The sequence below is a fragment of the Eulemur rufifrons genome, chromosome 4, assembly GCF_041146395.1.
Source record: "Eulemur rufifrons isolate Redbay chromosome 4, OSU_ERuf_1, whole genome shotgun sequence".
Lineage (NCBI taxonomy): Eukaryota > Metazoa > Chordata > Mammalia > Primates > Lemuridae > Eulemur > Eulemur rufifrons.
Window position 1 is genome coordinate 5,007,459 of NC_090986.1, and position 14,550 is coordinate 5,022,008.

General features: G+C 37.6%; 1 protein-coding gene across 1 annotated transcript; it reads right to left on the reverse strand.

Annotated features, from left to right (window-relative positions):
* Positions 1–678: 678 nt before the first annotated feature.
* On the reverse strand, positions 679–11,376 carry GCSAML (germinal center associated signaling and motility like). The gene is made up of 3 exons (XM_069466906.1): positions 11,334–11,376; positions 1,890–1,918; positions 679–918 (listed from the first exon to the last, which is right to left on the reverse strand). The coding sequence occupies exons 1-3, from the start codon at positions 11,374–11,376 to the stop codon at positions 679–681; spliced, it is 312 nt and encodes a 103-aa protein (XP_069323007.1).
* Positions 11,377–14,550: the final 3,174 nt, after the last annotated feature.

Here is a 14,550-nt window from a genome sequence, read left to right on the forward strand (position 1 = left end):
GTTAGTTTTGAGAGAGAGTCTCGCTCTGTTGCCCGGGCTAGAGTGCCGTGGGGTCAGCCTAGCTCACAGCAACCTCAGACTCCTGGGCTCAAAGGAGCCTCTTGCTTCAGCCTCCCAAGTAGCTATGACTACAGGCACATGCCACCATGCCCGGCTGATTTTTCCTATTTTTCTATTTTTAGTAGAGAGTGGGTCTCGCTCTTGCTCAGGCTGGTCTTGAACTCCTGACCTCAAGGGATCCTCCCGTGAGCCACCAAGCCTGTCTTAGGTTTAAAAAGTTTATTTTGTAGATTACACCTCAAAAACAAAATAGATAATTGGAAGTGAAGAAGTTGGCATTTGAAATATGAAGAAGAGGGTTGGAGTTGAAGGTTCTAAGGCATGTACCTATGTATGCTTGTTGTCCTTGGAAGGTTTTTCACCCCCTCCATGTCTTCAAACTTCACAAGCAATAACATATGGAATACTCTAAGTCATTATGTCAATTGATACAGTTTTGCCCAAACCATGCAGATGCCAGGTTTCAGGGTTGCCCAAGGCTGTATAGTAAAGTGATATAATTGTTCAGCTCTGGCCAGAAGCGATCATCTCATGAACTGCTGTGAGTGAAGGTCTCCCCCGGAGTCTGCTGTGCCGTATCATCTCCGAGGCTGGGGACGATGAGGCAACTTGAGGGTTTCAGTGTGGAAGCACAAGTTCATAATCATGCTCCTGCGTGCAGGAGGAAGGCCTCGTGACAAAAGTCCGAACGAGAGCGTATTCTGTCTCTGATCCTTCTCTAAGCTGTCTCACTCTCCTTGTGATGGAGTCAATGTTCTCATAGCCATCATCATTGGAGGTTAGGGAGGACTTCGGATGGGGGACGTGCTTAATGACAGTGTAGCACACTTCTTCAGAACCACTGCCATTCTCACTTTCCTGCCAAGCACAAAGAGAAAAGAAATCAAGGACCCAGGGTCATCCATCACATTGAACTCAGTGCCCCACCTTCCTCTCTTCTCGTCTTTGTACCCTGATGGTGCTTTTATACCTCGGATATCCAGAGCCCTTGCTCCAAGCCCAGATGGCTTAGAGATCTCATTTTAGCAACATAAACTGCTCCAAGCTACTATTCATTCTGCTTTCATTTCTCCTTGAATAATAAAAAAAAAAAAGAAGGAAGCTCTTATTCCTCTAAATATCTAGAAAAAAGTAGTTGCATATTTTAAGTCACACATATTAAGGTGCAATGTTTGCAGCAATCAGACCTCAGTGAGTAATGAATCAAGCCATATAATGACAAATTTTTGTAAGATAAAATACTAATAAAAATTAGAGTTTAAATACCTTTTTAATTGCATAGATAGCAAAGACAAAATAAAACATTAATATATACTAATTAAATCAATAAAATGCCTATAATGTAGTACTAAAAATAATAAACATTTTTCCATATACATCATTGATTTCTACCATGCTTGTAAATATAAATGCTAATTTCTGGACATAAAGACTGAAAGGGAATGTGGAAAGCTAAAAATAACTACTGTGTTTTATGGTAGTCAGATTATAAGGGTAAATTTACTTGATATCATTTGTTTTTGTTACAATAACTTTGAAAATTAAAATAATAGACTTCAGTAGCATTGGGACCAAAACAATAAGAACTTGCTAAATATCTGAATCAGTTAAATTACTTTTTAATTTTTGATTTCCTTCCATTTCTTCATTAAAATTACCAACTAAATTATTTCAAATGTGAAAAATTTCTATAAGTCCATTTAGCAATTGCAAATAAAGGAACACAGATGCCACCCTTGAATAAAATCATCTATATTTTGACATTTATCAGACAAATGTAATGAAAGCTTATTTGGGTTTTTTTGGGGGGAGTTGGTTTTTTTAATTACCTGATTAAAAGTGGATGTAACTTCTTCAACTAGAGGATAAAAAAAATAAAAGGAAAGCAACATGAGACTTTTGGATCTTCACAAGTTGAGGAAAAAGATGAAGAGTATGTAACGCAGTGACAACACTTCAAAGAGGCCCGTTATCTTGCATTATCCTATCTTATAATCTACTGTATAATTTTCGAGGCTAAATGACAAGATCCAGGAAAAACATGTGTTCTGAGGCAGCATCAACACTATATTCTCTGTGTAAATAATGCACACCAAGTCTACTGAATAAAGTGGGTTTTGGAACTTGGTAATAAAGTACTGTCCATAAACATACTATGACAGTGAAGTATGGCAATTATAAAGAAAGAATGATTATAGCTGCAAATTTTAGAAATAAATTTCACATAAATAACACAGGAAAATCATATAATTCCTAAAAAGGAACAATCACTATATAGACAGGAACAAAAATAACAAGAGTAACTATTCCAAATTTCATACAAATGTACAGATTCAAGTTGATTCCATCTGTGAACACTAAAGCAATTTATATGTGTTAGTCTTAAATCTTCTACTAATTTCTGTAATAAACAAGCTAAAATTAGGGAGGTCACCAAATACTAAATATGGCAATCATACCTATTTATAAGAAGAAAATTGACTAATTCTGAAATCTACAACCTAATAAGCTTGTTAGTGATTTTTAGCAAAATTGTAGACTATATTAAACAAATTAACAGATTCTGTGAAACAAAGTAAGCTAAGAATTTCTAATAGCTAACCATTCTTCACAAATAAAGTCACATTCAATCCACTGATTTCAAATACAGAATGTACACACATCCATATAATCATATATCTTTATTAACATAGCCACATGTAATAATTTAAACAAATGTATTGATTTTCATATTGTTTTATAACCATAAACTGAGGAAATTGTGTAGCCTGAATACAATTCAGTTATAGCATTGAAAACAATGGTTTGAAGAGCCAAGTATAAGCACGAAGGGCATGAAGAAATCAAAGACCATTGGGTAAAGCGGTTGCTGCTATTGATGCTGAAGTTATTAAAATATTTAGGAACAATCATATTAAGTCTCAGATTGAAAACACAGAACATACCATGACTGTGCTAAAGGCCGGTTGAATGAACATCCTGAGTAGACTTCCCGTTTGAAAATAGGGCATTGATTAGAAAAGAATGTGAGCCTTAGAATCAAAATGAAAATACCTCAGAGAATTTCTGACTTAAGTACCCTGGATCCCAACCTCCAAAATATCTCCCTTGTCATATGAGGTACTTCCTGTGGTGTTGGATAATGAGGCTCTTCTTCATTGCTTGAAAGCTCCAAAGAAGTCATCTTGCAAAGAAAAGCCATTATTATTAATATATCATGCCTTACCAAGAATATATCATTATATTAGACTGAAAATGAAAATCAGGTTAAAGCATGCTCTTAAAATGGAGTAGATTATGACAGAAAAAGAATATTTACACCACTAAAATCACCTACCAAAATCAAGCAAACAAAGTATAAATTTCTCAACATGATATTATTGAATAGATTGTGTGTGTCCTAGACTATGAAGGAAAGCATGTATATTTTATGGGACTGAACATCTTCATATTATTACAGTATACTGACCAGAATGTTTGAACTCAATATTGCAGCTTGGAGATTTGAGACCATTTCTAATTGTTAAATAGAGTGGCTGCCTAGAAACAGATATCAGTAATGGATCATATTAAATGTCATTGGTGTTTTAGGTTGTATTAGTCTCCTTTTGCTGCTGTAACAAATTAGCACAAAATTGATGGCATAAAACAATGCAAATTTATTGTCCTACAGTTCTGGGGATTGGAATTATGAAATGAGTTTCACTGGGCTAAAATCAAGGTGTGGTGGGGCTGCAGTTCTTCCTGGAGACTCTCAGGAGAGACTGTTTACCTATTCCAACATCTAGAGGTTTCCTTCATTCCTCAGATCATGGCCCTCTTCATCTTCAATGCCAGAGAGGTAAAGCCAGCAATGGCTGGTGAAGTTTTCTCATGATGTATCACTCTGACAGTTTCTCTTCCTTGTCTCTCTCCCACCTTTTAGGACCTTCGTGATTGCATTATGCTCACTTGGATGATTTAACGGAAATCTCCCCACTGCAAGATGTTTAATTTAACTCCATGTGAAAAGTCCCTTCTATCATATTTAAAAAAAACATATCCATAGGTTCTGGAGAGTCAAATTTGGATTTTGCAGGAAACTTCATTCCTCATACCACATTTGTATTCCTTGTTATTAAAAAAAAAAATAAGAAAGTACCTAAATATGTAGGAGTATATGAATATTAAAGTCAATATGTTAATATAGCTAGCTAAATGGCAAAGAAGACCCTCTTTTCTCCAAATTCATGAAATACACATTCATGAACATTGCACTGTTTTCTGTAATACAAATGTTTCTTGTTTGTTTTTTAATAAATCTGGTAACCCAGATTTATTAAAATGATTTGTATGACATTATGATTTGTAAGACATTAGGACCTTGTAATGTCTTTTCTGCAATTCAACCTGGGAATTGTGACTGAACTGCAATAGTTGGTGCCAGGAATGGTTGAAAGCAATAAACTCTCAAGGATGTGAGGATCTGGGCTTAGTTATATCACCTGGCTTGGATTAGAGGTCAAGCAGATACCAGTAGCATTAAAAGATGGGACACAAATGTTCCACAGCACACATGGCAAAGGTTTATTAAAGTCTACCTGTGGTCGCCTGAATCGAAGATGTCAGCCTTCATCTGACTCCTCCAACAGACCATTACGGAAATAGTGAAGAATGTAAAGTCTGATTTACGATCTAGTTGCTTCTGGAGCACATAAACAGAGAACATGGTATAATCATGACTTTAAATTTGTGGTTCAAGGGCTGAGCAAAGGACCAAAAAACTGCCCTGAAAGAATCTCCTTTGTACGTTTGCTCGTTAATCAGAGTACAGAGACAGATACAGTTTTTCCCTGTGTCTGTTTCATAGCAGGTTGAAAGGGTCCAGAAACATATCCTGTGAATTGCCCTGGGACTTGAAATAATGGGTAAAATAGATACGTTGACCAACTGTCAGCATTATCACACTGATTCTCCTAACTTATTCTGCTGTCATGGTCCAAATGAAATGCAAATAAGCAAATAAACTAAAAGCAATATAACTTCCCTAAAGAAATCAGAAAATTATTTATTTGAATATCAAGAACATGCCAAAGTGGTAATTTTGGTTACATCCCCATTTAGTTTCCCTTTTGGCCTGCGTAAAGGATGACTGGGTCTACGATATTTTCACAGACTTGATGAGATGGTAACTTCAGTTGCATTTACTATAGCTAACGAGGTCTCTTTGACTGAATTAAAGCAACACGATGGCAGGCATATAATACGCATGTGCTTTCGTATGGAAGGACAGCAGCAGAGCTTCACTGGGCACCAGCAGGGCTTCATGAATTTCTGTCTTTTGGTCAAAGTCTGCTTTGCAGGAAGACTGATCATTTCCTGTATCCACAGGACATAATATGGGTCTTTAACATGTAGGACATAAGGTTGATAGATCCCGGTAAACAGGAATGAAGAGACGCCAGGCAACTTCAAACCCACAGCACAGCAAAGGAAAATAAAGGGGCCTGCACCTCCATGAAGTTTCTGTGGGTTTAGTGGTCTGAATTATTTCAGAATAACTCCATCCAAATCAAGTATCATTATAAAAGGGGCACAATATTTGGCGAGCCTCTTAAAATCCGGGTAAGCCAACTGGAGTTAGGCCCAGAGGAAGAGACTTTCCTGTAAAAGGATTAATAGAATGCAAAATTTGCTCCCATAAAAAATATCAATAAGGCCGGGCGCGGTGGCTCATGCCTGTAATCATAGCACTCTGGGAGGCCGAGGCAGGTGGATCGCTTGAGGTCAGGAGTTCGAGACCAGCCTGAGCAAGAGCGAGACCCCATCTCTACTAAAAAATAGTAAGAAATTATCTGGCCAACTAAAATATATATATAGGAAAAAAAATTAGCCGGGCATGATGGCGCATGCCTGTAGTCCCAGCTACTCAGGAGGCTGAGGCAGTAGGATCGCTTAAGCCCAGGAGTTTGAGGTTGCTGTGAGCTAGGCTGATGCCACGGCACTCACTCTAGCCCGGGCAACAAAGCAAGACTCTGTCTAAAAAAAAAAAAAAAAAAAAAAAAAAATCAATAAAATGAATGAACTCTAGTACAACTGACCAATAAAGTAATAGATGGAAAGTACACGTGTGCGGGCACACACATGCATGTGCACACATACACAGGAACAGCGCTAGGAATGAGCAAGAGAACACCATGACAAATCCTGCAAGCAATAAAAATATGGCGACACAGTAAACAATTTTAAGGACTTTGAAATTGTAGTTGAAAGGACAAATTTGATAAGAGACGTAACTTGCAAAGCTGACAAAATAAAACAAAAAATATGAATATAACTATGAAAATATTTGCATCTATACATAAAAAATGTTCTTCGCAATAAATGTCACCCTGCCAAATGGCTTCACCAAAAAATTATACCAAAGATTAGCAGAAGAAGTGAGATCAAGCAAACATAAACACTTCAAAAGAGCAGAAAAATTCCAGCGGTGATCACTAAGGAGCACTATCATTTTATATTATACCCAAGAAAATGTACTGTCAGGACATAGTAGGCAAGTGGCCAGCAACTGAGGATCTAAACAGTATAGTGTCAAACAAATCAAGGAAGGAACATTTTCACGAGGTAGATCTTGAGCAACACTTGTGCTAGACATAGGGCAATTCAGATTAAGATTGAAAACTGTCCTTTAAAGTCTGAAGTCCAGAGTTACCATCAGGCAGAGGCATTCAAGTTTTTGAACATGACCCACAGTTAAGAATGTATTTTATATCATGGTTTAGTACAACCACATACATATACACACACAATTGAAATCATAGTGTCATATAACAATTTTATATGGGATGCACTCTGATGCTTTTTTAAATATGCTATCCTATTTATGATCATGACGATGTTTGGTGAAACAAATTTATTTTGAAGCACATGGAATTTGCTCAGTGGAGTAGCAGTACTAGAAGCAAGTTACTGGGAGCTGAGGTGTGATAGGGAAATGCAAAGTTCCTAGCAATGAGAGTATACAATTCCTTCAAGAATCATGAGAAGACAGTTGAAGCAATATCAATAAGAAAGTGAATTGCTTTACAGAAGCAAAGAGTAGAATTGCGGTTGCCAGGGGCTGGGGGCTGGGGGAAATGGGGAGATATTGGTCAAAGTGTACAAACTTTCAGTTATAAGATGAATAAGTTCAGGGACTCTAATAGACTGCAAAACGACTATAGTTAACAATACTGTATTGTTTACTTGACATTTGCTGAGAGTAGATCTTTAGTGTCCTCATCCTCCCCCGACATACACAGAAAATGATAATTACGTGTAGGGATGGATATGTTAATTAATTTGATGTGGTAATCATTATACAATGTATACATGTATCAGAGCATCATACTCTATACCTTGAATATATACAATTTTTATTTGTCAATTATACTTCAATAAAGCTGGGGAATAAAAGAAACAAAAAAAGTTGAGTTTCCTTTAGATATACTTGTCCACAGAGACTGAACACTGTTAATTGTTTACTTTAAGTAATTACATGATTACTACACCTATATATTAAAGCAAACGGAGCAAAAAAAAAATTCTTTAAGAGACGGGGTCTGGACTCCAACTCCTGGGCTCAAGGAGTCCTCCCATCTCAGCCTCCTAAGTGGTTTGGGACTACAGAACCAGAACCATAACCATGCCACCGTGCCTAGTTTCTTGGCAAATTCTTTTTTGTTTGTTTGTTTGTTTGTTTGTTTGTTGTGAGACAGGGTCTCACTGTCACTCCAGCTAGAGTGCAGTGGTATCATGATAGCTCACAGCAACCTCAAACTCCTAGGCTTAAGTGATCCTCCTGCCTCAGCCCCCCAGTAGCTGAGACTATAGGTACATGCCACCATTCCTGACTAACATTTCCATTTTTCGTAGAGATGGGGTCTCACTCTTACTCAGGCTAGTCTCAAACTCCTGACCTCAAGCAATCCTCCCGCCTTGGCCTCTCAAAGTGCTAGGATTACAGGTGTGAGCCACTGTGCCTGGCCTTTCTTGCAAATTCTTGAACAAAAACAAAACAAAAAAAGCCCACTTTTTATCACCGGCTAATATCCAAAGTGACCCTAATTTAAAACACCCAAGAAATAAAAATAAAATCATAAGGCCCCCAACCAACTTCCTCTTGGCCAAGGGGACCCCAGAAAAACCTTGAAACTGGAATTGTGGCCATGACCGGATGGGAGGTCAGACGTGTCTCATTATACCCTCTCTGTTAACCACCGTTAGGCTTTCTTCCCAAAGGGCTGAACAGAACCAGCCCTTGAAAGACTTGCTCCACCGCTGATTTCAATCAACTGCCTAATGCTGCTCCTCCCCTTTTGCAGTTTGGACACTACAACTGACCAGCATTCCTTCCTGATAAGGGACCACTGACCACGGAGTGGCTCTGACCAGTCTATGGAGGCTGTGCAGTGAGGGTGTTTTGTCTTCTGCTTCACCTTTCGACATTAGAGGGTCAAAAACTCCACCCCGGATCATACTAACACTGCCATTTTTGTACATGTGACCTACAAAGGGGCAAGAGTCTCAGCCGCACACGTGTATGTTTCTCCTTTCATAAACATTCGTGACTCCTCGTATGGCTTGTTAAACACATGCTCTGGCCACCCTGCCCAGCATCGGCACCCATTCCCTGTGCAGTTCGCTCTGAGTACACATTCTCAGCTTCTGCCCAAGGCTACCGTTCCCAGCCTGGCAGAATGGCAGCCTTGCAGGCTGCAACCCATCATGAGAAATGAAGCTCTCCTTTCCAAATTTATGAACCTTGTCATTCTTCAACTGACACACCAATATATAAATTCAAATCAGAAGGATTTTCGTTAACTGCTTCCCACAGAAGTTAAGTGCTGCTCAAAATAAACCATACACAAATATTACTGTAATACAAAGGATGATGTGATCAGTTCTATGAGAGTTTAAGGACTCTAAGCAGCATCTTTCCAATCTTATATTAAAATAATATTAAGAGCATGTCTGATCATTTGGATGTTTAAATTTATACTTCCCTAGTATGAAAATTATTGTAAAACAATGACTTACTTTTCTTACCATGACTTTGACCTTGTCTTTCAACTGTAGTCATTTCCTGCCTACAAGGAAAGAGATAGTAACATGAGATACTCCACCTTCTCAGAAGCTGAAAATGCACTTCAAAGAAGCATTTGGTTGCCCTTAACCTAAGGTCATTTTAGGTTTACAATGCAAATGTTAAATGTAATTAAAACCCTGCTTACTCTGGTCCTTTCTGAAATACTCAAAAAAATCTATGAAAACAATGAAAAGTGGAGAATAAAACTCTACATATCCTGAAGCTAAGGAATTACTAGATTATCAGACCATGTGTAGTATCATATGTATGGAAAACACATGTGTAATATAATGGAATTTAGAATAATTCAAGGGAGAAGATTGAAAGTCTTGAAATTTATTTCTCAGCTGTTCTTGATGACAGTGTATAAATCTTTAAAGGTAAATGAGAGGGCCCCACTATTCTAACTATAAACTTAACAGTGACAGACATTAACAATTGTGGGCCAGAGATGAAAGAAATAGAGATTATCTCCATAGGGACACAATCCCACACCACAACAGAGAGGAGCCAAACGCGGGTGAGGCTGCCAACACATTGCCTTTTATTTCTGTCTCCCAGACTCTAAGTTGCAGGGGAAATGTGGAGGAGACAAAGGACACACCCTGTAACGACCCGCCTACCGCACATGTGGCCAACAACACAGAACAAAGACATGTCCAAGCAGAGAGAAGAAACGTACTTGGTGAGAAGGTATTCTAAAACAATATGCCAAAATCAAAGCTGGGATCTTAGCTTATTTCTCTTCTGTTCCCTCCTTAAACATACACATATGTGCGCGTGTGCACGCACACACACACACACACACACACACACGATTTTATCTCACAAATGATCTGCTTCCAGTCCAAGTACGAAGCACAATGTTACAAAGATGAACTGGATAACAAAAAAACAAAAATAAAGCCAAAAAAGCAGAAACAATATTTCAAAGGAAGATAAATATCTGTTTATTATTGTTAATAATTAGTGTTAATAAAAATATCAATGGAGAATAAATGTGGGCTGGCCTAAATCAGGAAAACAATTGAGAGGAATAAAATCTTTAGAGAAATAAAAACAACATTAAAAGTATCAGTAGGTCCTTCCAAAAACAGAGCAGTGATATGCAAAGTATGCCTGAAATGAAAATTAAATGGTAGAAAACTAGGAGGTAGAATGGTTAGAGAAAGGATGATAATTATAAAAAATGAAGGTTTAATATACATGTAATTACCATGTCTAGAAATGAGAACCAACAAATGAAAGAAAAGTATTCAAAGATATAATGACAGAAAAGTTACAAAATAAAGACTTGAATTCGAAAATTGATTTCACAGGGGAAAAAAGATTATATAAAACACTGAGATATAGTGACTATGGTTAGTAGTAATGTATCATATACTTAAAATTTCCTAAGAGAGTAGATCTCAAGTGTTCTTATCCTCCTCCACAAAAAAAAAAATTGTTAACTATCCCATCCAGTTATCCCACTATTGGGTATCTACTCAAAGGATAAGAAACCAATATATCAAAGGGATATATGTACTCACATGTTTATTGCAGCACTATTCACAATAACAAAGACATGAAATCAACCTAAGTGTCCACCAACAGATGAATGGGTAAAGAAAATGTGGCATTACACACAATGGAATACTACTCAGCCATAAAAAAGAATAAAATCACATCATTTGCAGCAAAATGGATGGAACTGGAGGTCGTTATCTTAAGTGAAATAAGACAGGCACAAAAAGAGAGATATCACATGTTCTCACACATATGTGGGACCTAAAAAATTAAACAAAGGGAGGTAGAGAGTGGAAAAATAGACTGAGAAGGCTGAGTTGGGGGTAGGGGACAGGATGAAGAAGAGGAGGTTAAAGGGTGCAAACATACAGTAAGATACAAGTAGCGACTCAGTGTTTAACAGAGTAGAATGACTACACCTAACAAAAGTATATTGGACTTGGGTAAGGGACACCCTGAAAACCCTGAATTGATCACTACACATTATATATATGTAACAAAATTTCTATGTATCCCATAAATTAGCACAAATTTAAAAAGGTAACTGGGTGAAATGATGATAGGTTTATTAATTTATTAACATGTTTTATTGTAGTAATCATTTTACAATGTATACATACATCAAAACATCATCTTGTGCACCTTAAATACGTACTTGTGGGTATACCTCCATTCTCTAGCTGAGAAGTCTGGGCCATCGTAAGCCCCTTCCACGAATGACTTGGTTTTGCATATATTTTCCCCATGGGTGTTAAGGGATCATATTCAAAATATTTAGAATCAGTATGAAACAAAGGAAAAGAAAACATGAAAGGTAACTCAAACAAAATAATAGGTTAATTTCTCTCCGCTGAAAACAAGAAAAATAACAGAAAATATCTAAATATATAATTAATAAAGTTTCTCTAATAGATAAATTTCAAAATTATGATCCTTGAACAAAAGATTGCATAATATATTTTCAAAATCCATGGGCATAAGAAACATAATGATAGCTAGTATTTGTTGAGTGCTGGTACCACCCAACCACTGTGCCAATGAATAGGCATTGATTTTTTTTTTCACAAACACAATCCAGAGTTCTAGTATTTTAAGACTACTTTACATATGAAGAAGCCAAAATTTAGAAAATGTAAGTAACTTATCTCAAAGTTGATATATATGACAAAGATGACTTTAATAAAATTCACAAAACAGAAATAACCCAGACCACACAGATACTGATAACAATGAAATAAAATTAAAATTGTATTTAAGAATATAAAACAATGAAATCAAAAACTACTGAGACTCGAGAAGAAATTAAAAGCAAAGTTGCAAAATATTGGAAAATAACAGTATTTCCTTTAGAGACACATAGGATACAGATAAAATATTACTTAGATGAAAGTTTATACTCTTATATGCCTCCATTGTTAAACAAGAAAAATTGAGAACAAAAAAATTAAGTTTTGAGCCCAAAACAACTAGAATAGCAATTCTAAAAAAAAAAGGGAAGCAAAAAAAAAAATGAGAATTCAATAAAGATAAAAGCAATGATACCATGACAGCCTAGAAAAGGCAAAACAGAAATTGATCAGTGGCTCCTGGGGCTGAAAGGGAGGCGGGGATGATGCAAATATGCTAATCTTGATTGTGGTGGTGGTTACATGACTGTGTATGTTTTTCTAAACTTATCAAACTGGATACATAAAAAGGGTGAATTTTACTGTACTATGCCAATATAAACCTGAATGTTAAAAGCTAAATGACTTGAAACAGCTCATCCTGTCCTTTCTATAAATATGTTTAAAGTTATGAATTAAATGAATGATATTCTGGTAAAAATAAAATGACCAGAATTGACTCAGGAAGATACAGAAAATGTAACTTTATACAAAAGGCATCATCTTGTGAAATCAGCTAAAAAGCAAATGAACTTCAGTTCTAGCCCATGGAACACGTACACATTTTACTGCAATCGACTAAGTCAAACAGTTCAGCTCTTCCTCACCACGCCAACCGGTTAAAATTCCATGAGTCCCACCCATAAAATTTCCTTGGGTGCGAACACCCTAAAGATATTTAATTTCTCTTCATTTAGTCATTGTCTGTTTGTAAGAAAGACTTGCTGGCATTTAAAAATGTTAACACTTCTTTAATAGGAAAGAATTAGAGAATAATTTCCAATGCAGATCTCGTATTAGATGTGATGAAACAAAAGCTTAGTTTAAATGTCTAATTGATGCCGAAATTAAATGCCTAAGTAAATATTTACATTATATGCCTAATTTAAATGCCTACATTTAAAATCTAGTTTTAATGACACTATACGGAACTGATTCTGATGGCTGCCTGAGAGAAGATTAAGAACATCACCAGATCCAAATCATATCATACAAGAGGGTGACAAAGAGTCACTGGACAGGCATAGCCTCTCCACTGTCCCTGAGGGTTGACAAATCAAGTGAATTCTTTCCTTTGTGCAGAGAAAATCTGGTGAAACATTTGGGAGGTGGCCGATACCTGCAAACATCGTTTTGCATCACCAACAAGTATGCGGCCCTTGTCCTCAATCCTCCACCCCTGCACACAAGGCAAGAGAAGACCATCTTGGTTTCTATCTTCTCAAAGATAGATGAAACGATCAGGAAAGAGGTTGAGTGAAAAGATATGAAAAGCCCACGGTTAACGAACAAGGGAGGGTGGTTCTGTCCATCTAAGCCGGGGCAAGATATCAACATCTAAAGATCTGCTGGTTTTCCACTCTTTTTTTCTTTTTTCCACTGAGTATCTTGCAAGGGTTGGGCAACAGATATACACTAGTAAGTGAAACAGACGTGGTTAGTGCCTTAAAGAGCATGTAGCCTATAAAGGGAGATAGACTATAAAAAGCTAAAATAACATATAGAGTTGTAAGTTGAGATAAAGGCCACAGCAAATATAAGCAGGGTGCAGTACCGGGAAACCACGGAGGGCAGAAGCAAAGTCCCTCCATAATCAGTTAGGGAGGTCTTTTAGAGGAGGCACGAGAGCCAGCACCTCTGGGAGACACTGCCCGTCAGTCCAGGCATGGACAATCACGGGAAAGACTGCGCAGTGAAAGAGCAGCACGTGCCAATGCCCTGAGGTGAGGCTGAGCTTAGTGGCCTGAAGAACATAAAATGAGAGCAGCATGCCTGGAAGAATGTGGGCACAGGTGGAGGGTGAGGACTGAGATTGGGGAGGTATGCAGGAGTCGATCCTTTGAGGATTGCAGGCCCTGGTGAAGAGTCTGGAGTTCACTCTGGATGCAACGGAGAACCACAGAACAGTCAAACAAGGAAAAGATATGGTGAGACTTATGTTTTCCAAAGATTATTCTGGCTACTCATGAGGCATAGGTTGGAAGTATGGCCATGGCAAACAGCCAACCGGAAACAAACCTTCTTTGATCTAGGTCTGTGTTCCCACACTTGCTGTATACAGCCGGTAAGAAACAGAACATGTACACTAATACCCTGTCTCTCTTGTTTAGATACAGTCACCGTCTAACCTGCTGCCAACGCATAGAGGTCACCCCCAAAGAACCCTATCACTGTGGCTCTAAGAAGTCTTACTTCTCACAGGACAGAGATTGTCGAAGTAAATCCTGGAAGAAAAAGTTCCAATATGCTGTGTTCTTACCGTTTTCCTTCCACATCTGGGTTTACCTTCCCGAGCTCCTTTTGATTCCCTCCCAGGCAACTATATGGAAACACATAGGAAGAAAGAGAGATTGTTACTGCCTTCCAAATCATTTCCCCTTCTTCTCCAGCTTTCCCGACCATTAAAACCAAATCTGGATTTTCTTTCTGTCAAACTTCTCTTTCCTTCAGAATCGACAGGCAGTCACAGACACACAACACAGGGTC

Excerpts from the sequence above, each read along its gene's own strand:
- GCSAML (XM_069466906.1), bottom strand. The coding sequence starts at position 11,376 with ATGGCCCAGACTTCTCAGCTAGAGAATGGAGGTATACCCACAA. Across the intron at positions 1,919-11,333 it reads GAATGGAGGTATACCCACAA|TTGAAGAAGTTACATCCACT; the intron begins GTACGTATTTAA and ends TTTATCCTCTAG. Across the intron at positions 919-1,889 it reads TTACATCCACTTTTAATCAG|GAAAGTGAGAATGGCAGTGG; the intron begins GTAATTAAAAAA and ends TGTGCTTGGCAG.